Below are 26,790 nucleotides of genomic sequence, written 5' to 3' on the forward strand. Positions count from 1 at the left end.
TACACAGCGGTATGTCGGTGAATGAATGGTTGTAAGTTGCTTTAGATATCGAATAAAGGGGCCACAGAGTAGTTCACCTGCCGAAAGATTTACCCCATGGAACTGGACTTCCTCCGTTGCTTATTATTTTCTTAATCTGCAGGGTATGTCACATCTAAATATTCTCCAAAGAGTTCTCATCTGGGGCAGCAACAGGGAGCCTGGCCACAGGGAAGTCTACGGCTTGTGGAAACAGGTATGCACCTCAATTTCAATGGCACTGAGAGCAAGGAACTATAGAGGGTGTAGTATTGGGTCCAGCACTCACTATGAATACTGGCAGGTGCTTATTTTTTCTTGTGGTGCTCAGTGGGAAGAAACAACAAGGTTTGCGTGTTGCAAACCTTGTTGTTCATATATATATAAAATTATATAATATAATTTAAATTACAGATATACGTATGTAATTTAAAGGGTGAGAATGGCAGGGGTTGGGGTAAGGAATGTCTCATGTTTTGTAAGGTGTTTCTCAGTTATTAATTACCACATATATATATATATATATATATATATATATATATATATATATATATATATATATATATTAAGAGACATTATCAATAAGTTATTCCATGTTGATCTTGTATCGGTGTAATTTTTCAGTTACGTCATTTTCACAGGTTTTACCCGTGACGTAAACTTAGTTCAGACAGACATGAGTAATCGAAAACACATTTCGAGGAGCAGCAATGTTTTCATGCCTGACGTCTTGCGCTGCTATGCCATGGCGCCCGTTATGTCGCTGATTGCGAAGGAAATATCTTAGCTCTTGTTTTCGTTTGGTTTATTAAAAATTTAAAAAAGCGCTTCGCCATACTGGTTTGACTTTAACATCACTTCACCCTGAACCGGCCATGACCGTCGAGCAGAATGTCCTCCAACAGCATTCTCAAAAGGTAAGCTTATGCTAACTTGGGGCTTGGCTAACTTTAGCTTGTTTGGCTAGGTAAAACTTAGCGTCATGAAATACACAACAGTCAAATTCAGTTTTCTAATCGAGTGTCTTTAAAAAATACCTGACCGAGTGAATCCAAACGAAACACGATGTCCACCTCTATACCAGTAGCTGTTATCCTCTATAAATGAATAAAGATAACTTAGGCCTTATTTAGAATATAACGTCTACAGTAATAGGAGGCTAGGTGGGAGCTGTAGCTAACTGGCAGTATAAACAATCGCTCTACTTTCGCTTTGTACCCAACGCTGTAATTACGACACGCCTGGTAAACAAATCCTGAGATTGCGCTCGCTAGCATTAATTTGGTCATTTATTAGTCATTTTTCTATAACATATTTGGCCAAACTGTATTCACTGGTCTAATTTGCACCTCCACTTTATTCCCGTAGAGTATTACCATGTTTTTTTTATAGGAACCCATGATAGGGTATGGCACACGAAGTAAGTATTGCTGTCATTTGTATTGAAATCAAGGGGTGAAGTTAGGCCTGCACATAAAATGACCGTCGCAGGCGTTTCCTGGGTCACCGATATCTTTGTTTACAAGGCATGGCCACTAGTGACGCCGGGGAGTGATCCTGATGCCTCCTTGGCTCCTTGGGTGACTGAGCAGCTAGGGTGCGCAGGTCCTCTACCTGTCACTGCCAGAAATGCCAACCGCGAAATAAACTGTAAAGTAATTACACGTGAATACACAGCAAAGTCTTTCACTGTCCATCTCAAATCCATTTCAAAAGTATTGTAGCAAACAACACAGCCAAGGCATAAGCCATTTTATGCAGCCACCCAACAGATCCAGCCTCCCAACCTTTGATGTTTCAGATTGCTGCTGTAAACTTGCTCTCTCTATATATATACAGCGTTGGGATCAAATGAAAATACAATTGCCAAGTGTTGTTAAGTTTGCTGTATTTGAACAAATGGATAGTTATTTTTTTCATGTTGGTAACCTTGCACGTAATATCAATTGTTTGTGTGCTTTCAAAGAAATGGGATTTATTCAGGTATGTTTGTTTCATAAAAGGCGAGTGTGTAAATCCCAAGAGTGAATCCCAGTTTTTTTAGTTTGTACATCCAGTGACAGTTCAGAAATATTGGATGTGGATCAAGTCACATTTAGCACATCTCCTGGGGGATGTATCCTGGGGAAAATATTTGTTTTTGTCAAACTTAAATGGGAGTGTGCACGGCAAAAACACACCTCAAGGTTAGCTTAATATTTGTGGTACTTGTTGGGAAAATAAAATATGCGCTGGCCTGCAAATCAGGGTGTGGTAATGTTAAAACAAACAATGTTTTATAGGGTTGTTATGAAGAAATCTACCCTTTAACAGATTCTGGAAAATAATTAATGCCTTTTTGGTTTATATATATATTGGCAATCCATAACCTAGTAATAGAATAATTGATTTTTGGACTTTTTTAGAAGTTTTACCTCTCAATTTAGGAGTCAAGAAAAAGTTTATTTGATCTTTGATACATCTTTGATGTATTGATCTTTTTGTTCAGCAAGCACAATGCAGTAAAAACAAACAGTTGGCAACAAACATAGTTTCCCATGAAGCGGGCCATTTGTAAATAAAGCAAGGGGATCTGATTTCTAAAATACCTGGTGGCAGGCTCTTAGTAGAACCTATTCTCAAGGTTTCATCTTCACTTTAGCTGATATTGACAGTTTTACATTTTACATTCTTCTGAATTTCTCAGTCAGCACATCTCAGTCGGTGTCAACTGAATGGATCTCTTTTAGCTTGTAGCAAAATGTAAGATAATTATAATTATCCCATATGTTTTTGTATTGGCTACTAATCACAGAGTTATCTTCTAATGTCTATTAGCATTTATGTATTACTTTACATTTTAAAGCCTTATACCATTTGATAAATCCACATAGTTAATATGAAGATTATAACAGCCCACATGCAAGATGGTATGAATATGTAACAACCGCACCAGGCCAAAAGTAGCATATGAGTCACTGTTTATGCTTTGAATTGGCTATGCCGAGACCCTTTTACTGGCTTTCGACTGAGCGTAACAGGTTCATTAAACAATAAACTGACTGGAAAGTCAATGGTTTGATTACAGACCTCAAGAGGCAGTAAACCGCTTTCCCCAGCTGGACTGAAGAGGTGGTCCATGGGGCCGCTGATGTTATTGTGCCGCAAACAAACTGTACAGTTGGGACTACGGTCTAAACTCCCTCCTCATGCTTCTGCATGGCAAATTACTAACTTGTGTATTCTACTCTGTTCGGACGGCTGCATTGCCCAAAAAGAAGGCCATTGACAATAGTTTAACCTCATTGACTGGGATTCCAAAAACAATATCCTGTGTGAGGAAAATCCTATTTCTAGGAAAAGGAATATCTGCATGGTCCATGTTGAATCAATGTCACAGTGTATTCTGTTGAATCAATAACATTTCTGAAATGGTGTAGGCCGTATGTCAAGTTTTGGTACTGGCACACACTGTACCAAGACGGGCGTACGAGTGCATTATTCACTACTGTATCACTGATGTAATTGTGCTGTAAATATAGATGATTCAACCAGACATTGTTGAAGTGACTAGCTTCTGAAGAATGTAGGATGGATGAATGTAGGCAGGGCCCTTAGAGAATGGAAATATGGGATCTAAATGGGTTGTGACACTGGGATGAGTGGCCTGTGGAATTCTGCAACTTTAAGACTAATAATGCGTGCGCTACTGAAAACATGTTACCTCATAGTTAATATGAGGTAACATGTTTTCAGTAGCGCACGCATTATCGGACAGGGTTGGTCTAGCCTTTGTTGAAAGACCACGCCCTGAAGGATTTTGTGTTTGAAAAGGTGAGACATTGAGGTGTCCTCACATGATCATCATTCAATGTTTTTCTGTATTAATCTACCACACACAATAAATGACTGATATGTGCAGAATGAAACACCTTCTAGGGTAATTGTTTGAATCTGATTAGAATGTCCTATTGCGAGTTAACTGCGACAGCCCATCTCTATATGTGAAATGTGGCTTCAAAGTCGGTCATTTAAACCACTTTACCCATCTCTGGAACAATGATTGTATTGTTTCAACATGTTATTATAAATGCATCAGCCTTTTTCACCCATGGTTGCCAGCTTGCCTTTTAGTGCTTGAAAGAGTCTATTTTTAATTACCACACTCTTGGCCTGCTTCCGACTGGGCAGAGCTCGCCAGAGACTAGGTGTAGCACCCTAGCATTGTAACAGCTTGAGGTGATGGTGTTGGATGGTTGAGGCGGGCGTGCTTCGTTTGCTAACTGGGAGTTCTTGTCACATATTATGATTTATGTTCTTTTTATCTTTCTGTTTTTAATCTGAGATCTGTTTGAGTTGTTGTTCAACCCTAGCCTGTATACTGTGCCTTCGAAGGCTGCTGAAGGCGCAGACTCTAAGGGCACTTCATCCACCTTGTTAATTCGTTCTCGATGTCTATTGCGTCAATGGTGCAATGATACACTTTGTGTGTGTGTGTGTGTGTGTGTGTGTGTGTGTGTGTGTGACAACTAACCAGAAATTGTTATACAGTGAGTTGCTTGTTTTTGTGAAAGAATGTTGTGGTTTAACCGTGTAGAATACATGCCTCCAAGGTCAAAATATAATTTTGGTAAGAAGAACTCAGAAAGTCAAGTGTAATATATTGTTTAACCCTTTTGTCCCTTTGACATTCACCAAAATATTATGACAATAAACCAGTTTAACTTGCAATTTCTTTAAACTAGCTCACTCGCTCATCCACTAAATTGTGTTATGTTTACCTTTATCTCCCCTTCCCTCTCCCTTAGCACCAACAGACTCTAATAAACCAGTTAAAGGAGGTCACAGGAACCACAGACATTCAGCTTCTCCAGCAAGCCCTGCAGGTACAGTACAATGGTTTAGCTTACCACACATGGATGTGCATTATTAACATTCAGACGAGTTTTGTTTGATTGTCATGATATTTGCATACTATATTCAATAACCCTTGCCTTGAAGTCTCCAGTAAATGAACATTACATTTTCACTTCATCGTTGCTCAATTCCTTAGTCATGTTATGCACCTGTTCAACATTGTTTGCCAAAACGCACTCCCACAAGGTACGTGGGAGTTATTTTACGGACATCTAATCCTGGCGAGGCAGATATCATCCCACCTAAGGAAATGCGTTACATCACCAAAGTGAGCCGCTTCGTGTTGTCTTTAATACGGTGAATCGGCTCCTCTCGCTACAGGTGAGCAATGGAGACCTGGCAGAGGCAGTGGCCTTTCTGACGGAGAAGAACGCCAAGGTCCCCCAGCAAGATGAGCCCACCTACTACCAGACCTCCCAGGTGGCCAACGACCGATACATCAGCGTGGGCAGCCAGGCAGACACCAGTAAGCAACGCCATCGTCATCATGAATAACGACCATATTATCATTTATTTATTATACATATTTGGAAGGAGGATATTCGGAAGGAAGAATGGAAAAAAACTGTTTAGCTAAAATCTACAGTGATAAGCAATTACTTTACTGCCAAAACGTAAAATATTCTGCAGTATGTCTGGACGTTATGAGCTACGATACGATAATACTTTATTGTCCGAGCAAGCCTGAAATTTGTCTTACATCCCAGCAGCTCTATTTATAAACATCACAGACAAGACATCAGGACAGGAAATAAAAAAAAAACATTCGTCATGACATTACAACAACAAACAACAACATTTAAGGCCCATCAGCGTGCATTTGGTCTGGGATTAAGTGCCTGATTCAGTTCGAGGCTTGACTAGTGAACAAAAGAGTGATTCAGTCTAACCTTTTTGAATGTTGTAACCCTATATCTCCGGTTTGATGGTAGTAGATTGTACTCTGTGTTCAGGACGTGGTTGGGGTCGGAGGAAATGTTGGACCTATGGTGATATTAGGCCCTATCAAGGTCCCAGCTGTCGACATGCTAATAATAGGCTCTGACATCCCAACTTGAGACTGTGGTGTGTGTGTGTGTGCAGATGTGATCGACCTGACCGGCGATGACAAGGATGATCTTCAGAGGGCCATCGCTCTCAGCCTGGAGGAGTCGAGCCGTGCCTTCAGAGAGACTGGCATCACAGATGAGGAGCAGGCCATCAGCAGGTGCTGGCCAACAATGCTACTGACTTGCCAACATGTATACCTCTGCCCCCCACAACTCGTCTACTGACCAGCCAACACGCATACCTCCCCCTGCTAGCCCAACCGCACACACAAAAACAGACCCATGCACATTTCCATCATTGCTGTTGTACTTGCAACATCAATGACCTGCAAATATATGCATTCTGTGTTATCTCTAAATGACTTTTGTGCAGCTATAGACAAAGTAGTGATAAAACTGAGAAAAAGAATCACCAAACATTGAAATCCAACTCTTTTAGAAGTAATAATAATCAGAAATACTTCTGAATATTTTACACAATGTGCCTACCTAACTAGTCACTGAAGCCCTTCCTGGTTGAGTGGACGTCATCTCTCACGCGCTACAGATCTGAATAAGTGCAGAGGGACGGAAAACCCACCTGAAACCCAACACTAAAGGGCCACATTCCCAGGCTTGTTCTGTGCTAAATGGGGAACAATGTGAAGCCAAGTCTCTTTGGGGGAGAAACCCTCAGAGAGGCATCAACATGTCATTTGTGTCCTAGACCAAGGTATCCTTTGGCTATATTTACAATTGTATCTACATTGTGCCATCCTTCCCTCCACGTTTTAGAGTCCTGGAGGCCAGCATAGCGGAGAACAAGGCCAGCTTGAAGCGCACCCACACGGAGGTCTGGAGCGACTCGCCCGACCCCCATGACAGGAAGCGGATGGACAACTGTCCTGTGGGCCTCAAGAACGTCGGCAACACCTGCTGGTTCAGTGCCGTCATTCAGGTAGAGCCCACGCACTGTGAGCCGGGAAAAATAAAGAGCTCCCCTATCAGTGCCTGAGGCTATTGAGTCTTCCCCCCTCCCATCCTTGTCACAACAACTCGCCTGGTTTGTTGTCTTCCTGTGGCGCCACGGTGGCATGTGAACTGAATACAAATATGTTGGAGGGTACACCGGATACGCCGTCACATGGTGCCTGGTAAACACACCCACACCCACACACACACACACACACACACACACACACACACACACACACACACACACACACACACACACACTTCTCCCTTCTGACAAACAGGCGTCTCTTTTAAGGAGGCTGGGGGGTTCTGCACTGTAGCCTGACCCCTGCAGTAGATTATCTCAGAGCGCGTGATAAGCAACTCTTGACCACGCATAATATGATGGGTGAAAATGAAGGAGCAGTTCTAACAAGTATCTGTTTTGTCACACTCTAAAACGGTTTGGCGGTTCTGGGTCACGGGTCCAAGAACTCTGATTGGCCGCTCGACCCAAAGTGCAAGGGTGGCAGCCTTGGAGGGGACATCTTTTTCTCGCTGACCCCTTTTAATCTAAATGAGGGCAGAAACTCTAAAGTCATTTCAAATGCTGTGGGCCGTGTCTTTAAATCAAAGTCAAAAGTCAATCATAAGCTAGTGTGATAAAATAGCCCACTACATTTATTCTAACTACTGAAGACATACGTCAGGTGACAAAAGAGCAAAGTATCTGTGAATGAAAATATCAGTTAATGTTTAAAGAGAAGCGTGATTGTTCACTGCAAGAGTACGGTTGTCATTTGATGATTCAGTGCACCTGTCACCGACAAGTCTTTACCGCTGCAGGCACAATCTTTTATAAGTGCATTTCAATGAAGCGTACTTGCCGACACCCTGTGCTAGGACAGGGTGGACTTGAAGACGATGTTGTGGTGAGAAGTTGACACGCTCCGCCTCGTGGGACGTGACTAACTGTCCACAACAACTTCTCCATTGCACTCAATCATTAAGGGAAACTCCCACTGCACAAAACATAACACAGCAGAGCTAGGCTTCTGATGAACCCTGATCTGACGTCATGAGTCGTGAGCTGTGCAGCCCTATCCCGTCAACGACAGCATGACAGTGGGCCTCATGCCGATTTGGATCCAATTTAGAAGCAAGCATGAAAGTACTCAAAGACTTAAAGTACTTGAAAGACATTAAAACATCAAAACCTAAAGCCTGTTGATCGTCGCATCCTCTAATATATCATGGGGTCAGGGTTGGGTTGGACTGTTTTTGCCGGAGGAATGACTCCTCTATGTGTCCCGTGGCTCTTCCTCTCAGTCGCTGTTCAACCTGCTGGAGTTCCAGAGACTGGTGCTCCACTACTCTCCCCCGGCCAGGGTGCAGGACCTCCCTCGCAACCAGAAGGTGAGATGAACTCCCGAGCTCTCTAACGGTACTGCTATAGCCTGGTATCTTTAACTTAGTTTGTGAATCTGGTTCACGTATGTTAGATCAGTTTTCGTGTTTGTTTTTGTTGCCGAGCCCTAGATCTTTCTTGACTTTCAACCCCTTGGAAGGGGCGAAAGGTCTCCACCATGATCATTATGATATCAATGGCAGGAGGTTACGACACCGCATTCAGCAGCGTAGCAACACTCTCCTCCGGTTACAGCAGCTTAGCCAGCCACCTCCAGTCTACGCTTGTTTACCGAACCCCGGTGTGAAATGTCCCCACTCCCTCAGTCACTCAGTACCTCAGTCCCTCGGTCACTCACTCGCTCTCAAACTCCATGATGGATATTTATCTGGTTGAAATGCATGCAGCACAAGGGTTCTTGTTTTGTCGGAAAAGGTGCAGTTTCCTACAATCAAAAAACATCCAAACATCCACAAGAGTTCAGCATAGGGGTTAGTGTCCTGCTACTAGTATGGTGTAAGCCCATGTTTTGATGGCAGTCCCCTGCAGTGTTAATCCATGTCCTGTTGCTCAAGAGATGGCAGAGACCCTCCAGTACGAAACCTCCTTCAGTCTGATCTTGCTCTATAAACTGTGTTTTATGATGCATCTCGGTTCTGTTGGTCTTCATGCTGACATCACTTTACTGGGAATAAACTTGTCGGGGGTGACATAAACGTATTTTATATCTAAAATAGAAAAGCGTTGCATCATCAGTAAAGTTTTGTTCATGTTCATACAGTACATATTTGCACTACACCATATTCCAGAATTTGAATGGTATCTGTGTGCTTCCACCTGGTGGTTCCAGTGGCTCACATTTGTCCCGTTGTCCCCCACCCAGGAGCACAGGAACCTGCCCTTCATGCAGGAGCTGAGGAACCTCTTCTCCCTCATGGTGGGCTCCAAGAGGAAGTACGTGGACCCGTCACGCGCCGTCGACATCCTCAAAGACGCCTTCAAGTCAAGCGAGTCCCAGCAGGTAAACGAGTTCATTCATAAAGAAAACAAAAGCATGCTGTCTACACAACTCCCAAACCACAGTGTGCAAAAAAATGTAAGAGGCACGGCCCAATTAGCTGGCACACTAAGCGTGAGGTTTAACCGAGGCCGGGGCTCCAGACACCGTTCATCAGTCATGCTGCTGCACCACGTGGAGAGGGCCAGGTTGGAAGAGCCATTGACCTGAGTGTGAGAGGGAAACGGCCTTCGTCTGTATGATGGAGTGGTCTCGGCGCTCTATAGTCCACTAAAGGTCCCTCAATGGCTCACAAGTCATGAGTCACACCATGGCATGCCACTCAAACAAATGACTAATCGCTGGTTTGCCTGGACTAAGGCCTTAACTCCCTGCGGTTGGGATGCTCCTAGGACCCCCCCCCCCCACCCTTGCTGCCCTCCATAATGTATTCACTCCCTTTTCCCAGCGGGCTTCTTTGATTATCCTTGGTGTGTTTTATTGTGCCAACAGCAGGATGTGAGCGAGTTCACCCACAAACTGCTGGACTGGCTGGAGGACGCCTTCCAGATGAAGGCCGAAGAGGACCGGTATGCACGTACACGCGCACGTACACACACACACATGCAAGCACACATAAATGCACATCTAAATTTGCACACCTCGGCTAAAAGCTCTGGGCATAGATTTTTCTTTTTATGGCGGTTAAGTAGACAGCAGAGGTCAACACAAGCGACTGCCTCTTTGCATTAGCCCTGCGTCTCTTAGGCAGATAAGTACTGTTTTAACAGCCAGGGCTGATATACCGTCCTGTATTCCCCCTGCGCTGATGCGATGGCTACTTCTAAAATGTTATTTTATTCTTTGTTTACCCCATTCCAGCGAGGGTGAGAAGCCAAAGAACCCGATGGTGGAGCTTTTCTACGGGCGCTTCCTGGCCGTGGGCGTGCTGGAAGGTGAGGCGGGGTGAAGGGGTGTTAACATGCAAAGCGACGGCGTGGAGAGAGGGAGACCCAGGAAGAGAGAAAGATAACAAATGAAAGGGAATGGGGGAGACAGAAGGGGGAGATAAAGGCTGGGGCCGGGGCCGGGCAGCAGTAGCCCGGAGAGAGCGTGAGCGTGCGAGCCCCTGCCCCCGGTAATGAAAGGTGACCTTGTTTTAATGAGATATAGGCCATGTTTAAAAAATAAAAAAAAAAAAGAGGGGGGAGAGAGAGAGATGGGGGAAGGCGGCGGGAGGAAGAGGGCAGCCGCATTGATCCTGGAGGACCTTGGTGGCTGATTGACATTGCGTTTATTATGCATGACAATACTGGCCCAGAGCCACGGCGAGCTGGGCCAGCGGACGAACTCCCCGCTCGTAAAATGACCTTAATGCCTCATCTGCATGTCCACCAAACAACCAGATCCACCCCCGTGCTTTTCTGACATCTCATCAGTACTCCATGCAGAGAGTCTCTGCTGCTGCCGCTACTCTTTAAGTGGTTCTGATGAGTGACCGACTGCTGAACTAGAGGAAAAAATCAGCACGGATGCAAACGAGTGTGAAATGGCTCCAATTATTGCTTTTCTTTTTTTCCACTGCCTCTCTCCCTCTCCTCTCGCCCAGAGCGCGCTGCATCTCTCACTTTCCCTCACGCCTGACCCACTTCTACCCTGAGCCTGTACATATGCTCCTCTGCCCATCTCCGCCTGTCTCTTTCTGTTGCAGTACACTCATATCTGTGGTGTGATGCTCACGCTCTTCCTTGTACACCCATGGTTGGTTTTCTGTGGCTCTTGTTCGACCATACAACAGTCTACTACTGTGTTGAACACAGCTCTCTTTCTAAAAGTCAAAGTCTCCTTTTTCAAGTCCAAATGTTAGATTTACTATCTGTGAGTGATGCATTGATCTGCATCCCTCCCTTCTCCAGGTAAGAAATTTGAGAACACGGAGATGTTTGGCCAGTACCCCCTGCAGGTGAACGGCTTCAAGGACCTCCATGAGTGTCTGGAAGCGGCGATGATTGAGGGGGAGATCGAGTCCCTGCACTCAGCAGATAACTCAGCCAGGTCTGGGCAGGAGGTCAGTATCCCAAGGCTCTTGTTCGCCCTCACACACGCATACACACACCACACACTACACACAATGTCAATGCCAAGTTTTTGTCAACTTGCTCAAATTATTTTCTCGAGGTAATTGTAACAGACAAATACTTTGTTTTAGCTGTGTAGCAAATACAAACAAAACAGCTACGGATTTTCACTTAAAGTTCAACGATCAGTCCAGACACTTCCAGGCACTTTCCATTCTGCGCATTGAGTGGCCTATGGTAGCTGGTGGTCCGTGCCTCACGATGAATCCTGTCCATGGGGGGGTTGACCTCTGGATGGCTGGGAGGCTGCACATGTCACGCTGACCAGCTGGTGGAGACTATTTACAGGAGGCCAGCAGCACATTGATGGGAAATGACAGCAGTCAGCCCTCTTGAGTAGCGTCTGACACGGCAGTTGAATAATAGTTTGTTGTATTGGAGATACAACAGTGTAATGGGAATGGAAATAGGAAAATAAAACAAAGCTGAAATGTTGAAAGGGTTTTTTAGCGTGCTTAAGGGTTAGTGTGTCTGTGTATTGTGGGTGGTTTTGGACCGCACTGATATCTAGTCTATCAAGGCTACTTGCATTGTCATTACATTTAATAAGCACACCTTTTATCAATGTTTGAATTTGCACTACTTTTACATTTTGTTTGGATGACATTCTGTTTCTGCTGAAGATTCAGCTTTCGCTAATGTCAACATCCCTATTGTCTTTCAGCACTGGTTCACTGAACTCCCTCCTGTGTTGACCTTTGAACTGTCCAGATTTGAGTTCAACCAAGCGCTCGGACGGCCCGAGAAGATCCACAACAAGCTTGAGTTTCCCTCCATGCTGTACATGGACAGGTATAGCCACGGGGAGCAGAGGGATGGAGAGAGAAAGTACCTGAAGATACACCTGCTGTGTGACTGAGGCTAAGGCTTGCCTGACTGTCTGTGTGTGTGTCCTGTTCCCTCAGGTACATGGACAGGAACCGAGACGTCACCCGCATCAAGAGGGAGGAGATCAGGAGGCTGAAAGAGCACCTGACGCTGCTGCAACAGCGGCTGGAAAGGTTTGGCATGCCCCCTCTTGACGACTGCCTTATAATTAACTGAATCCTGCACAACTATAGCTGTCACTCACTCTTAATCATACATTGTCCGCCCCTTTTCCAACCTGTAATTAGTTTATTTCTTTGTTCTCGTCTTTCTCTCATTCTCTCTCTAACTCTCCCCCCTCTCTCCACCTCTCCCCCAGGTATCTGAGTTATGGCTCAGGCCCCAAGAGGTTTCCTCTGGCAGATGTCCTCCAGTACGCCATGGAGTTTGCCTCCAGTAAGCCAGTGTGCACCTCCCCTGTGGAAGACATTGACACATCAGCACCCCCCGGTGGCACAACAGGGCAACAGCTGCCCCAACCAAGGTTGGTTGCATAAATATGAGAAATATATATACATTGATTGGGTCTGTTTACATATAGTCAAACCCTGATATTAAATCTATCCATCTGCTACCTATTTTCTGATGATTTCTGAATATACTTTCTTTTCACACTTTATGACTCCATAAATGTGGCAATAATCGCATTTGACGTGAAGGGTTTAGAATGGAACCAATGAATGAAAGAGACGCTGACATTGACACTCTGTCTACATTAAGTTTCTGGTGCTGAGATGGCTGAAACATTTATGTGCAGATGGGACTCTTCTTGCCGGTCTGTAGAACAATTGCAGATGCAGACTAAACTCCTTTACTGTAATGTAATGTAATATAATGGTTGATAACACTGGACTTATTCCAAGAATTCTTATTTGCTCAGAGGTTTGTCTAATCAAAATGACATTCATGAGGGTTCTGAAATGACCTTGGTTAGGCATAATTGATTCTAGGTAAACTGAGGATATCTGTTGAGAATCAGATGCAATATCCACCGGGTTATTATTCCAATACAAAAATACCAAATTATAATATAATAAAAATATGATAATAATAATAATAATTGTATACAATCCATTATAATCAGTTCAAGGCGGAATATATGATCCTTTTCAAAAATGTAAAGTGCTCAGTATCTGCATTCAATCTCTGTATTCTGCATATATATATATATATATATATACACATATAACATACAGCATCATTCTGTGATTCGGCAGCACTGTGGAACAGGCCGCCCCCGTTTCCCCCGACGCCCCGTCCTCGGCCCAGGGCCCGTCTCTGGCCCAGGGGTCGGCCCCCCAGCAGAGGGCCCAGGTCCACAAGCCCTTCACACAGTCCCGGCTGCCCCCCGACCTGCCCATGCACCCGGCGCCAAGGCATGTGACGGATGAGGAGCTGCGCGTGCTGGAGGGCTGTCTGCATCGCTGGCGGAGCGAGGTGGAGAACGACACTCGGGGTATGACGACTGCGGCCGCAGCCGTCTTCCTGAGGGACCGGTTGACATTCGGGGCCCATGTTGACTCAGAACCAGATTTGTCAGCATAAAGCAAAGCATTGTTTGCGATCCGCAGCAGGGCGTCGTTTGGCGGGTTAGCGAACGCGGGTGTGGCCCTGTGTACTTTGCACAGTGTTTCGCAAACCGTTTCTCATCAACAACCGTACTTGAAATGTGAGCACCGTGGTATTCTAAGGCTCGTTGGATGAAGGCGTCCACTTAATACCATGTATGATGAACTCTTATTTGGTGGTTCTAGTTAGCTACTACTGTGGCTACCCCGCATTCATTCTATACCTCAGTAAAACGTGGGAGCAGTAAAATTAAACACTACTTTAAGTAGCTAGAGCAGCTGCCTGCATCCCGGCCCGCATAAGCGGTTTGAAGATGAGGATGAGGACTTTTAAATAAACACATGTGTTCAGCTTACTGATAGAGCCAAGCCATTCATGGTAAATGTTAGTTCCAACAATAGTTCAACAATTTTTCTTTGTCTAATAACTTTCAATGCTACTTAAATCTAATTAACCGTAATATTCATGGCCTCATATTTATACAATTTACTTTCAGATCTACAGGGCAGCATCTCAAGAATCCACAGAACCATTGAGCTGATGTACTCTGACAAGTCCATGATGCAGGTGGGTGCCACTGTTGTTGTTCTTTTTACAATCAAGCCGTACCACCACATGATCTTCAACAAATGTCACAATCAACGACAAATAAACTCCACTGGAAATGCTGTTTTATTCCCAATTCTCATAAGTAACGTTTTAATTGGTTCTGCGTCCAATGAGGTCAGACGGTTTCATGGGTTATGGTTTTAAATGCAGCCATAACCCATTAGCACCCATCTGTTGGCAGTTTTTATTCCATGGTTTCTCAGCACTTAAGTGTAGCTGTCCCCCCACTTGCTGCAGGTCCCGTACCGGCTGCACGCCGTTCTGGTCCACGAGGGCCAGGCCAACGCGGGCCACTACTGGGCCTACATCTACGACCCGCACCAGCGGCGCTGGATGAAGTACAACGACGTCTCGGTCACAAAGTCCACCTGGGAGGAGCTGGTGAGGGACTCGTTCGGAGGCTACCGGAACGCCAGCGCCTACTGCCTGATGTACATCAACGACAAGAAGCCCTTCCTCATAGAAGGTATGGGGCCCTATTTTAACGGTCTGAAACGCAAGTGAGAAGCGCCAAGCGCAAGTAGCTTTGTGGGCGGTTCTATGGCGATGTCGCTATTTTACCGGCGCAAAAAATGATTCTTGCGCCCGGCGCAAATCTAAAAAGGGTTGGTCTGAAGTAGCCTAATTACCCGTAGGTGTGGTTTGGGCGTAACGTGCAATAAACCAATGAGATTGCCAGCTCCCATCCCCTTTAAGAGCCATGAGCGCATTTGAATCTGACGAGTTGATATTTTGACAGCGCGTCTGCAGTCTCCGATGAGACAGATGCACATGAATGCAAATAATATGGCCTAATTCACACATGGAATAATTCAAACAACTTCAGAAATACTGAGTCCTCAAATAAATTTCGGCAAAGAAAACTAATATGATATTGCATATGATATGCGGTAACTGTGGTTCTATTTAATGATATACGCAATACATTATAAACATTGTTTCTTATCAGTATTGTATGCATTATCGTTATCGACTTGTGTTCCTAATATGCATGTGTCCCCCCGTTAATATACATTGCCATGGACTGTATTATGCGTTACGTGTTTAGTTTGCGTGTGTTTAAACAGATGGACACACACACGCACGCCCACATTCATTAATTATTTTACACATACACACACGCGCACACGCATCCATTCATTCTTTTTAACACTCACTCGCGGTAAAACAATGTTTTCTCACGATCAAATACTCATCAATCCTAAAAGTTATGGGCATGTACACGATGTCTGTGTTAAGAAAATATGTGTTTGCTGTACGGTGTCTGCAGATGCATTGATTTAAAAGCACAACTTATTAGCGCTGTATCAGCTGTTCTTTCCCAAATAATTTACCAAGAATGTGTGGCCACGTAGATGAGAGAAGCAAAGTGTTTGCGCGAGGTGCACAAGCAACATTATGCATGCGCCCTTAAAATAGCATCTGAACAACGCACCACTGACTTTAAACCAGGTATTTCCTGGTTTGTGGCGCAAGTGGTTTCTGAAACTGCAAAATAGCACCGGGGAACGTTTGCACCAGAACACGCCTCCTCCTTTCACCGAACCGCCCCTTGGGGCGCAAGATCATTCCCTAATTTACCGACGCGTGGCGCAGGAGGGAAAAGAACGCTCTGTGCCAGTTGCAAACTAGCAACGACAAATGCGCCAGTGATTAAGTCAATTGCGCCGGATGCAAGATAGGGCCCATGGTGTCAAGGGAGGAAATAGCAGCCCCTCTTTTAGTCATATTCAACTGAAATTCCTATGGTATGCAATACCAGGTTCTCCTTGAATTCCCGACATCTTGTTTTTCTCATTTGGGTTGGCATATGTAATGTATTGATTGCATCTTTTGACTAGAGATGCACTGAGACTTGTTCATCTGGGTTTATTTGTCAGAGAATATATTTACACTGTTACAATTAATTCAAATTAAATCACAATATTTGAACTAGGCTTTTTCATGAAATGCCTGCTCCAACACTCCTCTCCCATTGGTTCTCCCTGCAGAGGAGTTCGACAAGGAGACGGGCCAGGTGCTGAGCGGCCTGGACAAGCTGCCGGCAGACCTGCGGCGCTTCGTCCAGGAAGACAACAAGCTGTTTGACAAGGAGATGGAGGAGTGGGACGCCCTTCAGGTCCGCAAGGCCCAGCAGGAGAAGCTGGCCCTGGCCGCCGCCGCCGCCGCCGCTGCCGCCGCTTCTACTGCTGCTGCAGCGGCTGCTGCGTCCACAGCCTCCGGAGCCTCCTCCAATACCACCTCCTCCTCCTCCCCTCAGCCAATGAGCATTGAGTACAGTCCTTCGGACAACACAGGTGGGTAACCCTCCAAAGCCACAATGTGTACTCCATTTTGTTCTGTGTGAAACACAATGTAAATGCGCTGACCCTTTAGTTCTGTTGTGGCTGGTGAATGATTTAAGATGGCTGACCAATCGATGGCAATTCAATATTGGCTCTGAAGAAGTAGGGTGCTACAATGTACTGTAAGAGGCTCACTTGAAACAACACATCCAGTTAATGTATTTTTTTTTATTGTCATCATACTCAATGTAATGACCCAATTATCATCTGTCTGGGAAACTATAGATACACGCGTCCCTTCTGTGTGGTTGAATTGAACTGGTATCAGAAATCATCCACCTGATTCATTTTGGCAGTATATTTATTAATATAATGTGGGTCTGTCCAGCCACCGTGCCCATGCAGGGTTGGTTTCCTCTCCTCAGTCCAGATCGTCTTCGTCCACCTTGAGAAGCTGGACATGCATTACGTTGACAGTTTGCTAATGCAAGACTAAGTGGAATCCAATCTAAGCAGCAGTTTTGTCATTCATCAATGACACAGTTCCTGCTTGTGTGCCATTTTCAATCTGTTTTACACTGTACAATATCATTTTCACCATTAATGATGATTGAACGCAAAATCGTTTCTGTAATGCATTTTTGAATTAAGTAGTAAAATTTGCCGCCATCCTCAAAGCTTTTCGCTCATTAGCCCATATGTCATGTACACTAAATGTCATGAGCTCCATAGCCTCCACAAATTATTCGATGAAAGACGGTATGAAATAAACTTTTTCTACCAACAGAAAGTTGGTAGAAATCTATTGTTAACTTCATCATTCAAGATGATGGTTGGGTCTTATTGAATCAGCCCGTAGCCTTTGAGGTGTGTTGGATCATCGTCACCACAGCATGGGATCAACCGTGAACCTCCTGTTGGTTTTGTATGTTGCAGTGGCAATGCAGGACCCAGATTACATGGAGCAGCCCTCTCCTACCACAGACTCCAAGCAGCTCCAGCAGAACATGGAGAGAGCCATCTCCCAGGCTGCTGCTGCACAGGAAGACACCAGCCCCGAGACGCTGCTTAACGCGGTGCGTTCACACACACGCCCGTGCACTAAGGCTTTGCTGTAGAGTGATGACGTGCCAATCCGTGGCCCGGGATCTTGGAATAGCATCTCTTGTTGAAACCTTTTTCTATGCCACTTGTTCCATATGTGTGACCATGAGATTCGAGAATTGAATACCTCTTTTCTTTGATTGATTTTTTTTTTTTTTGTGTAACAAAGACCATCAAAGCATGGATTTATACCAATTCGGTGTCATGGCTCACTTCGTATACAATTGATTATAAAACGAAACGAAAAAAAATAAAAAACTTTGTGGCTGTAAACAATGTTGTGAAAATAGGCTTCTTAATGGAGAAGACTATTTTCCCCTTTTTTTTTTTTTTTTTACCATTTTTTCAACCCGCGCCAACTCCAAGACTCTCTCCTTCCTCCATTCTTCTTCTTTTCTGTGTATGTGTGTCTGTGTCCCATTCTCTCCACAGTCTCCTCCCCCCGCTCCCCTCTCTCCCCAGCCTGGGGTCCAGTCCCCTTCGCCTCCCCCCCAGCCTGGTGCGGAGGGCGAGGGTCCGGCCCAGCGTACTGTAGAGGTGGCCATCCCCCACGTGGGAACTTTTGTCATTGAGTCAGAGGAAGGGGGGTACGATGATGAGGTAGCGCCCGCAGCACCCCCCTCCCCCTCCAACACTGCACTTGTCCTTTCTGTTGTTATACCTGTATTCAACCAATCCCAGCCCTCCCTACCACTCACAATGGATTTGATTGGTTCGACAATTAATCCCAGAGTTTAAACCCACTAGTTGGTTCAAAATAACCATGGTAACTATTTACCTCAATTCAAACCTCTTAATGTTGTAAGATGTTATGTTATAAGAATAAACTCTTAATCCGTTTTAAGATAAGAAATTACTTTAACTTAATACCCAAATATGACAATTTTGAACTCTATACCTTTAATCCCGACATATTTTAACCCTATACTTAAAGCAGACATATTATACCACCAGGTGTGAGTATTAGCCTTACAAGCCGTTTCGAAAATCTGCCCCATATGACATCACTAGTGGGCGTGTCCACCTAGATCTGTGCTGGATAAATGAGCACTGTTTACTTCAGTCCACTGGGTAGGCTGTTAGACTAATCTATCCAGCACAGATTTAGATGGACACGCCCACTAGTGATGTCATAGGGGGCAGATTTTCGAAACGGCTTGTAAGGCTAATCACACTCACACCTGGTGGTACAATATGTCCCCTTTAAAGATCTCTCACCTAATGCCTAATACATCTAGTCGTACTTTTAATCTCCATACCGTGAATACATTTAATAATCTGCCAGCCAAATGCTAAAGGGCAAACAGTTATAACATAGGGCTCCGTTTCAGTAATTGCATTCGAGGTGGGATTTGTGTGAATACCGGTAAAAAAACGAACGGGAAAATAATCCCCTAATCCCCCTCCCTCGTCAGGTTGTCTTTCCCTGTCTTGCAACAAGACGTCTGTACCTGTTTGAGTTGGAATGAGGGCGTCTCTCCTGGTTTGCCCCACAGATTTTTCACACTCGGAGAAAAAGCGGCGTCATTCCTCTTTCCCTTTTGTTTTGAGCTCAAGATTAAGGGACATTACGGGCAGGGAAAAAGGCCACTGGTTTGACCTGACACAGAGCAACTCTATTGCTCAACCTTCTGCGCTCCTGTGTGAAAAGTCACCTCCCCTACCCTCTATTTGAAACAGCCTGCCTTTTGTCTCAAGAAGACTCTTTCATACTAAGCTTATCCTGACCTTTCAGACGTAGGTGGGGGGTTAGATGTTGGTGGTTGGATGAATGTGTGACTCTGGCCATTTGACGCCTGATGTTTGCGTCTGCAGCAGCATTTGAACGGCAGCTGGGGGTCAGGTGTTTCGCTGTGTTGCTCTGCATGGGTCTTCTGGATATTCGCAGTGGGACAGTCTTTATCTTGTCTTTGCTTTACGGTAGTCCCTGGGGTCTGTGTGTTTGCGGAGGTGCGTGGGATTGAATTGCACTGCGCTCAATCACTAAACCTGTTTTCTTAACACGGTGCCTTGGCTGTTGTCTCCTTCCTAACAGCCTTAACCCTGGCTGCATGGTGTTCTTTACAGCCGGTTGTCCTCGATAAAGCCGTGCCCTGGTAATGGATCGTGTCATTCTACTGACCACACACTCTTGTCACTTGTAACCTCTGCATGGACTGCTAATCAATGCCTGGCATGCTCTGGACTGCTTGAACGGGTGGCTCACAGCTGAGGACCTGCCTTGTCTGACTCCCAGTGCTTCTGAAGGATAACACTGTGTGCTGTTAACCACAGTTCCCCTTCCCCGACTTTAGGCGATGCTGACCCCAAACATGCAGGGTATAATTATGGCCATTGGCAAATCCAGCAATGTATTTGAAAAGAGTGGGCCCGAGGCAGCCTTCTTCAAGGTATATTGCCCCTTCTACTCCTCCTCCTCCTCTCCCCCTGTCTTATCTTCCTCTCCCTTCTACTCGCATCTCATGTCTTTGTGTCACTTCTTATTTTTTGATGTCTTTTTTTTTCCAGTTTTATGTTGGGAAGTTCAACTCAAGTTAGTACGGGGCGTTGGTAGTGTTTAGCCCATCCAAGAAGAACAAAAACATGGCCAGTGTCTGTCCACTAAAATGGAGCATTAACATTGTTTTTTAATCTTTTTTCTCTGTGTTTAGACCTCAATTCAATTTTCTTTTTTTTTAATGGCCTGATCTGATAGAAATCTTTATTCATTTTATATGAAAAATAAGTAAATAATATCACTCTAAAAACACCCCTGCAATGCATGAACTGACCATGTTTTGTTTATTGTGGGAAAAAAATTCCATTGGTAACGTAATATATTTTTGCTAATCAGTGGGTTTATTGTTGTCAAATCCGAATATACATTACTAGTATTAGGGACTTGGCGTGCTCAGAATCAACAGAGAACAATGATGGATGAGTCTTAAGTTTGTCAGATCATATCAGACTCCGTAGGCACCGCGAATCTGGGGAGCGTCAAACTTTTGCACTCAATCACATCGGCGCTGGATCATGACCGCGCCAAATAAGTTTCAATCATCATCCTTTTTCGTAGCGAGTCGCTCGGCGGGGGGGCAAACGGCCCCTAAAAATATGCACGTCCCCTCTGAAGCCTGACCTCAATCAGGAGGCAGGTGGCTCCCCCCGGAGGTTCATCTGTGGTCTCCCTCTCCCCTCCCTCCCGTCTTCGCGCAGGCCATCAAGGTGGAGTACGGCCGCCTGATGCATTTTGCGGAGGAGGACGTAGCCTCGGATAATGACTACCGGCTGCAGCACGCCGTTGTCTACTTCATCCTCAACCATGCGCCCAAGAAGATCCTGGAGAGGACGCTGCTCACGCAGTTTGCCGACAGGAACCTGGCCTTCGACGAGAGGTCAGTGGAGCTGCCACAGCAGCCGCAATGCGCTGGGCAACGCTCGCACGTTAGACTTGAGGGATGGTTTGTCTTGAGGAGGATTTTTTAAATACGGAGTATGGTTTTGATTTGCTAATGGGACGAATAAAATCGAGACCGATTGCCGCACTTGAAAGCTCATCTCCATTTCCGTCACCGCTCGCAGCGCCCGCTGTTCCAAATTCACTTTGGAAACTGTTTGGTCCTATGCGTTGTAGAGCCCGAAATGGCTTTGACAAAAACAGGAATTGCTAATAGAAAGACTTTGTTATTGAGTTCTATGAATGCCACACATGGTCTTGACTTTAGATACCTTTGAGACTATACCAGCACATTCTTTGTTTGTTAGAATAAAGATGTGTACACATGTATTCGATGAGCCGTGCAGTCATGTTTTTCAGACAGAAAATCAACAGAACAGATATAAGACACGCCAATACATCAACCTTGTTATTGGCAGGCCAATGAGGGAGTTGCAGGCTTCATTTTAATTGAAGAAGGGTTATTTTTCAAAGTGACCAGCAGGGGGTAGCACAACTGCTACCAATCCACAACAGACTGGCTCACTGTCTGCAACGGCTGGATGAAGTCTCATCGTACCTATGCACATACTCATTGCACCTCCGATTGCAATGAGCAGGGGCTTCATACTCATTACTAAATATAAATGCCCCCCCCAAAGATGCAGATAGTGACACCTTTTGCGTATCAAGTGGAGCCCCCGTTTACTGCCATCTCTTGAAAAACTTTTCAACTTCGCTTGTTAGCCTCAATCCATATTCATGAGAGAAGAATTGATTTCTCCCTTCTCTATTTTGAGCCGGATAATTAGATTTATGTGTGCAACGTGGCCTCAATAGCGTTCTCCAGAGAAGCGGTTCACTTCTCCTCAGCACTAAAGAGTGATTCATTAGACCGTGTTAAAGGCCCCAGGGCAGGGCGGGCCATCTCATCTGCTAGAGTACATCACACAGTGACTCACCATCTTCACCACTTACATCAGCCCATCCTTCTCTCTCTCTCTCTCTCTCTCTCTCTCTCTCTCTCTCTCTCTCTCTCTCTCTCTCTCTCTCTCTCTCTCTCTCTCTCTCTCTCTCTCTCTCTCTCTCTCTCTCTCTCTCTCTCTCTCTCTCTCTCTTGCTTTCTCTGTCTCTCGTCTCTTTCTCGCTTCCTCAGGTGTAAGAGCATTATGAATGTGGCGCGTGCCAAACTGGACCTCATTAAGCCAGAGGAGGTCAACATTGAGGAATACGAGGTCTGGACCCCTTTTCTCTTGGATGTCTAGTTAAAGGAGTTGAATTGGGTTTAAATACTTGGGAGTCAGTCAGCCATGCTTCTGAATAAGGCCAATACAAAAAAAGAGGCATGTCAAGTATAAAGATGGCATGAAATGTCTTCAGTTAAAGAAATGATGTATAAAGCTACCAGCCGTATGTTTAAATTAATTTGAGATGCAAACTCATGTGCTACTCTTTATCAGATGTGGCATCAGGACTACAGGACTTTCCGGGACACAACCACCCTTCTGATGATTGGTTTGGAGCTGTTCCAAAAGTCAAAGTAAGAGGACATTGTTCAACTCCTCTCTATACATTGTTTGAAGCCAAGCACAACCATTTGTATTTATTTTTATTCAAAGCGCCATTTGTTCATTTCTGAACTGTGGAGGGTAGAAAGGAACTCGTAGAGTAAACAAACGGACAGCTCCTTGGCACTCCTTGGCACCTTGCTTACTTAAGAATAAGTATATATAGGTATAATGGCATAACATAGGCCCGTTGCTGTTGACAATCAGAGCTGATATTTAAAAGATGGCCGATGCGCTGGGAAAAGCTGATGGTTGTTTGTAGGTGTTGCGTTATTACTTTCTTACTTAATGCATTCCTTTTTCCTATGACTCTTTCCAGTTATGTGGAGGCCCTAATGTACCTGATCTACTCGTACCAGTACAACAATGAGCTGGTTGCCAAGGGGCCTAACAGGGGCCACGACGAGGCGTTTCTCAGTCACTTCCGCCGCGAGTGTTTGCTAGTAAGTCACATATTTACCAATTTTGGTGACTTTTGCTGAAATTCGTGTGGATGGGAATTACCCACTTAAAGTGGGAATTCATTGAGGCCAACTTGACGTCAGACAGAACAACACACGGATGATAGAATTCTAAACTCGCTTTTTCCAGCAACCAATCCGTCTGCTCCATAAACGCATCTGCTCAATTTTGGCATAAAATAATAATGTTGTATTAATGGATCTTCTACGAAAATATTGCCTTGCTTGAGCAAACAAGCAGTTGGGGAATTCACCACTCCTAGCTCACAGGCCGCAGTCAGCCGCCATGGGAACATACATACGTTTTTAATCTTGTAACAATCCAATACAAACTTCTTTTTTTCTCTTGGTCCCTACTGGGGCCTCTGGCTGAGGGAGGGGGCCGCTGGTCGGGTATTTTGGCGCGGTCTGCCCCAGTTTAGGCCCATAGCGATCATGTTGCTACTGAACCCAGTAACCCAAGACTGGCATTGTGCTCGAAATGTGATCACTGGAGCAGGGGGGGAGGGCTAGGAAGCAGGCGGCCTGAGCGAGTGTAAACACATTACAGTGAGACCTAACCATGTCCTCAGCTAACCTTGGGGTAAAAAAATGAAAAAGCTCTCAATGTCTTGTTCGGACACCTCAGATCTCTGGCCAGAACCCCTGGCTCCCAGCCTCGGCCCGCTTAGCTGTTTACCTTTTGGCTCTTGTTTTAATTGAAAACACTGCTAACGTTGACACGGTTTAATGTGTGTAGATGTTTTTTTTGGAGCAAAATCCAACCGTATTCACAGAAAGTGTGTGTGTGTGTGTGTGTGTGTGTGTGTGTGTGTGTGTGGAGGGCCTCAATACTGTGTGTTTGGGTTCTACTGCAGGGTCAGGGAGTTTTTAGCAGGGAGTGTTTCCTGAGAACTCATAAGAGGGGGGAAAAGCACTTAAAGTATACTTATCCTATAACGTCCCTTATATTTACGTTCAGAAACTAAACGAGCAAGCAGCTGGCATGTTTGAGGCTGGCGAGGATCCGGAGGTGACCACAGGGCTGGGCATCATGAACGAGCTGGTGGTTCCCTGCCTACCGCTGCTGTTGGTGCAGGACGCGGAGAAGGACCTGCTGGCCGTGGAGGACATGAGGAACCGCTGGTGCTCCTACCTGGGCCAAGAGATGGAGCGTGAGTCTGCTCACCAACCCCCTCCAACCCAAATAAATGTTTTGGGTTAGCTCCTATTTGAGTGATGAACTACGTAGACGGTCGAAGTGGAGCTTTTATTAGAACATTGTTTTTACTGTTTCAAACGTTTTCCCAAGGTTCTAAATGATCTTGTTCTTGGTATCATGAACAGTGTTCAGGTGAAATGGGTTTGGCATTTCCCTGAAAGTTAGAATAATAAGAAATATGCAACCTCTTCATTGGGTCGATGAAGCCCCTTTGTGCACTACTTCGGAATTTTGTGGTTTCCTATTTTTCCCTGTCTTTGAGTTCACCGGTTGTTGACGCCATAAAATGACCTCCGTTGTATCCCTTTGTTTCCTGCTACTCTTTCCTGCCCCCCACCAACTGCAGCCAACCTACAGGAGAAGCTGACGGACTTTCTCCCCAAGTTACTGGACTGTTCCACGGAGATCAAGGGCTTCCACGAACCCCCCAAGGTGCCCACCTACTCCACCCTGGAGCTGTGCGAGCGCTTCAGCCACATCATGGCTACTGTGGCCAAGGCCCTCACTGAGGGCAGATGAACGAGACCCTCAAACCCCCTCACAACCCTACCCCCTCACCCCTGCCCTGGGCGCCAAAACCCCATGGATCTTTCTCTCTCTCTCGCTAGCTCTCGCTCTCTCACTCTCTCAAAACCCATGCCTTTCCCTCAACCCAGGGGTCAGTCTCATATAGGCGTTATTCCCGTTTTTTTGCTGCTATAGGTTTTATCATTATGAATATTATTTCAAACTTTATACGTTACGTAACATGCAACGGAGGATGTTTTTGGTTGTGGGCGAAGGCAGAAACCGAGGTGTGAAGGATGGGAGAGAGAGGCAATCCTCTGGCGATTGAACAACACATATTCAGCTAGTGCTTTGCAAAAGAAAGATACAATAGCGGTTAAGGGCTTAATTTTTTTATGGTTGTTGTTGCTGTTTGGATAAAGCCCCACCAACCCGCCCCACCACCAAACGGCTCTTTTTTTTAAGCTCTCCTTTCCATGTGGAAAGGATCACCCTGCTGCTCTGCCACCTGTTGGGTTCAGTATTATCATATCTCCTTTTTGATTTCTTTTTATTTTCTAAGTAAGTAATGAAATGAGCAGTGTCTTGAGATTTGTCCGAGGCTGTAAAGCGGGTCTCGTGTGGACTGCACCCGAATGGAGACGTCTTATCTGCCGTCTGGTAGTGGGCTGTGGTCGCTCTGTGGCTTGTTAATAAATTGAGAGAATAAAATTTTATTTATGGCCCTTTTAGGCCAAATAAAAGATGTTTGTGTCTGATTCATTTTTTTAAGTCTGTGTTTAGACATCGCGCATCTGTTCATCCCGTGTTCTTAAAGTTTGGAGTTATGGCAGCTGCATGCGACCAACAAACACCCTTTCTGGATGATACATATTCTCCTTTGTGCTGTGAGGATGTCTCCACCGGTCGAGTCGCTTGTACCTGGGATTCAAAGGTCTCTTTTCGCCAGCTTGGATCCAGTAAGGTTATTCGTCGTAAGCTTTCCACCAGCATAGTGGTTCTCCTGCGAGTGCCAGTGGTGTGACCTACTGGTATCTTCTCATCTCCTCCTCCGCTATGGCAGGTAATGTTTTTGGTGGGGCTCCAACATCACGATGAGCCTGACCAAACAAGTCTGCCATCCCACATGACTTCCTCGTCAATGAGTAAGCCAAGCTCCCTAGCTCAACAAAAACAGGAGAAAATGGGGCAGCAAATGATAGACCACTCACCCCCAGCTTCCTACAGGATAGGCCAAAGCATAAATAAAAAAAGGCCAAATACGGCAGCCGGTGGAAACACCTGAATGAATCAGAATAAGTTATAACCCTTACCCAATGGCCACAGAAGCAACAAGCCCCAGTCAGTGCTAAAAACATAGCCAACCGGCAGGGACACGAACACAGTGAGATCATGCGCAAGCTTGATGGCGGCCCCAGGTGACATGGTGAAATGAAAGAATGGCAACACATGTATACATTTTAATGCCGACACAATCTTACAATGCGATTTTCAACTAGAATGAAATTAAGGTCGCTCATGTTTTTTCATCAGCGACAGCAGTGTCCATATCTTTCACCATAGCAATGATAGAAAACGTTATACTCAGCGAGACCTGAAAGTGTAAGTAGGCCTATTCGTAACAACTTGTGGGTACACTGAGAATAATCAGTATTGAATCCAGTTTTGTGTCGCTTTCCCTCAACTGAAAAGCGACTAAGGATAACTTGCACATCATAACGTAGGACAGGTCTTCAAGGCACTACGTTAAGGTAACCTATGTAGC

General features: G+C 45.1%; 1 protein-coding gene across 5 annotated transcripts; it reads left to right on the forward strand.

Annotated features, from left to right (window-relative positions):
• Positions 1–725: 725 nt before the first annotated feature.
• usp25 (ubiquitin specific peptidase 25) lies at positions 726–25,760 on the forward strand. Of its 5 annotated transcripts, none has more exons than XM_079738039.1 (26): positions 726–935; positions 4,806–4,883; positions 5,236–5,380; positions 5,998–6,121; positions 6,738–6,900; positions 8,226–8,312; positions 9,188–9,325; positions 9,815–9,891; positions 10,184–10,257; positions 11,218–11,369; positions 12,104–12,231; positions 12,345–12,440; positions 12,626–12,790; positions 13,524–13,762; positions 14,372–14,442; positions 14,722–14,950; positions 16,476–16,781; positions 17,706–17,845; positions 18,306–18,473; positions 20,168–20,263; positions 21,069–21,247; positions 22,445–22,523; positions 22,749–22,828; positions 23,176–23,299; positions 24,279–24,471; positions 24,865–25,760. In XM_079738039.1, exons 1-26 carry the CDS (start codon positions 894–896, stop codon positions 25,035–25,037), a joined length of 3,546 nt encoding a protein of 1,181 aa, XP_079594165.1. In that variant the 5' UTR covers positions 726–893; the 3' UTR covers positions 25,038–25,760. The 5 variants fall into 5 exon arrangements, with proteins under 5 accessions (XP_079594165.1, XP_079594167.1, XP_079594166.1 ...); XM_079738041.1 differs by having other exon boundaries at positions 18,306–18,410; XM_079738040.1 differs by having other exon boundaries at positions 4,815–4,883.
• The last annotated feature ends 1,030 nt before the right edge of the window (positions 25,761–26,790 follow it).

This window comes from Pollachius pollachius, assembly GCF_949987615.1.
Source record: "Pollachius pollachius genome assembly, chromosome: 6".
NCBI classification, from domain to species: Eukaryota; Metazoa; Chordata; class Actinopteri; order Gadiformes; family Gadidae; genus Pollachius; species Pollachius pollachius.

Bases quoted from the DNA above. Each gene is read 5' to 3' on its own strand.
- usp25 (XM_079738039.1), top strand. From the start codon at position 894: ATGACCGTCGAGCAGAATGTCCTCCAACAGCATTCTCAAAAG. The intron at 8,313-9,187 runs GTGAGATGAACT...TCCCCCACCCAG, and splicing joins ACCTCCCTCGCAACCAGAAG to GAGCACAGGAACCTGCCCTT. The intron at 23,300-24,278 runs GTAAGTCACATA...ATTTACGTTCAG, and splicing joins TCCGCCGCGAGTGTTTGCTA to AAACTAAACGAGCAAGCAGC.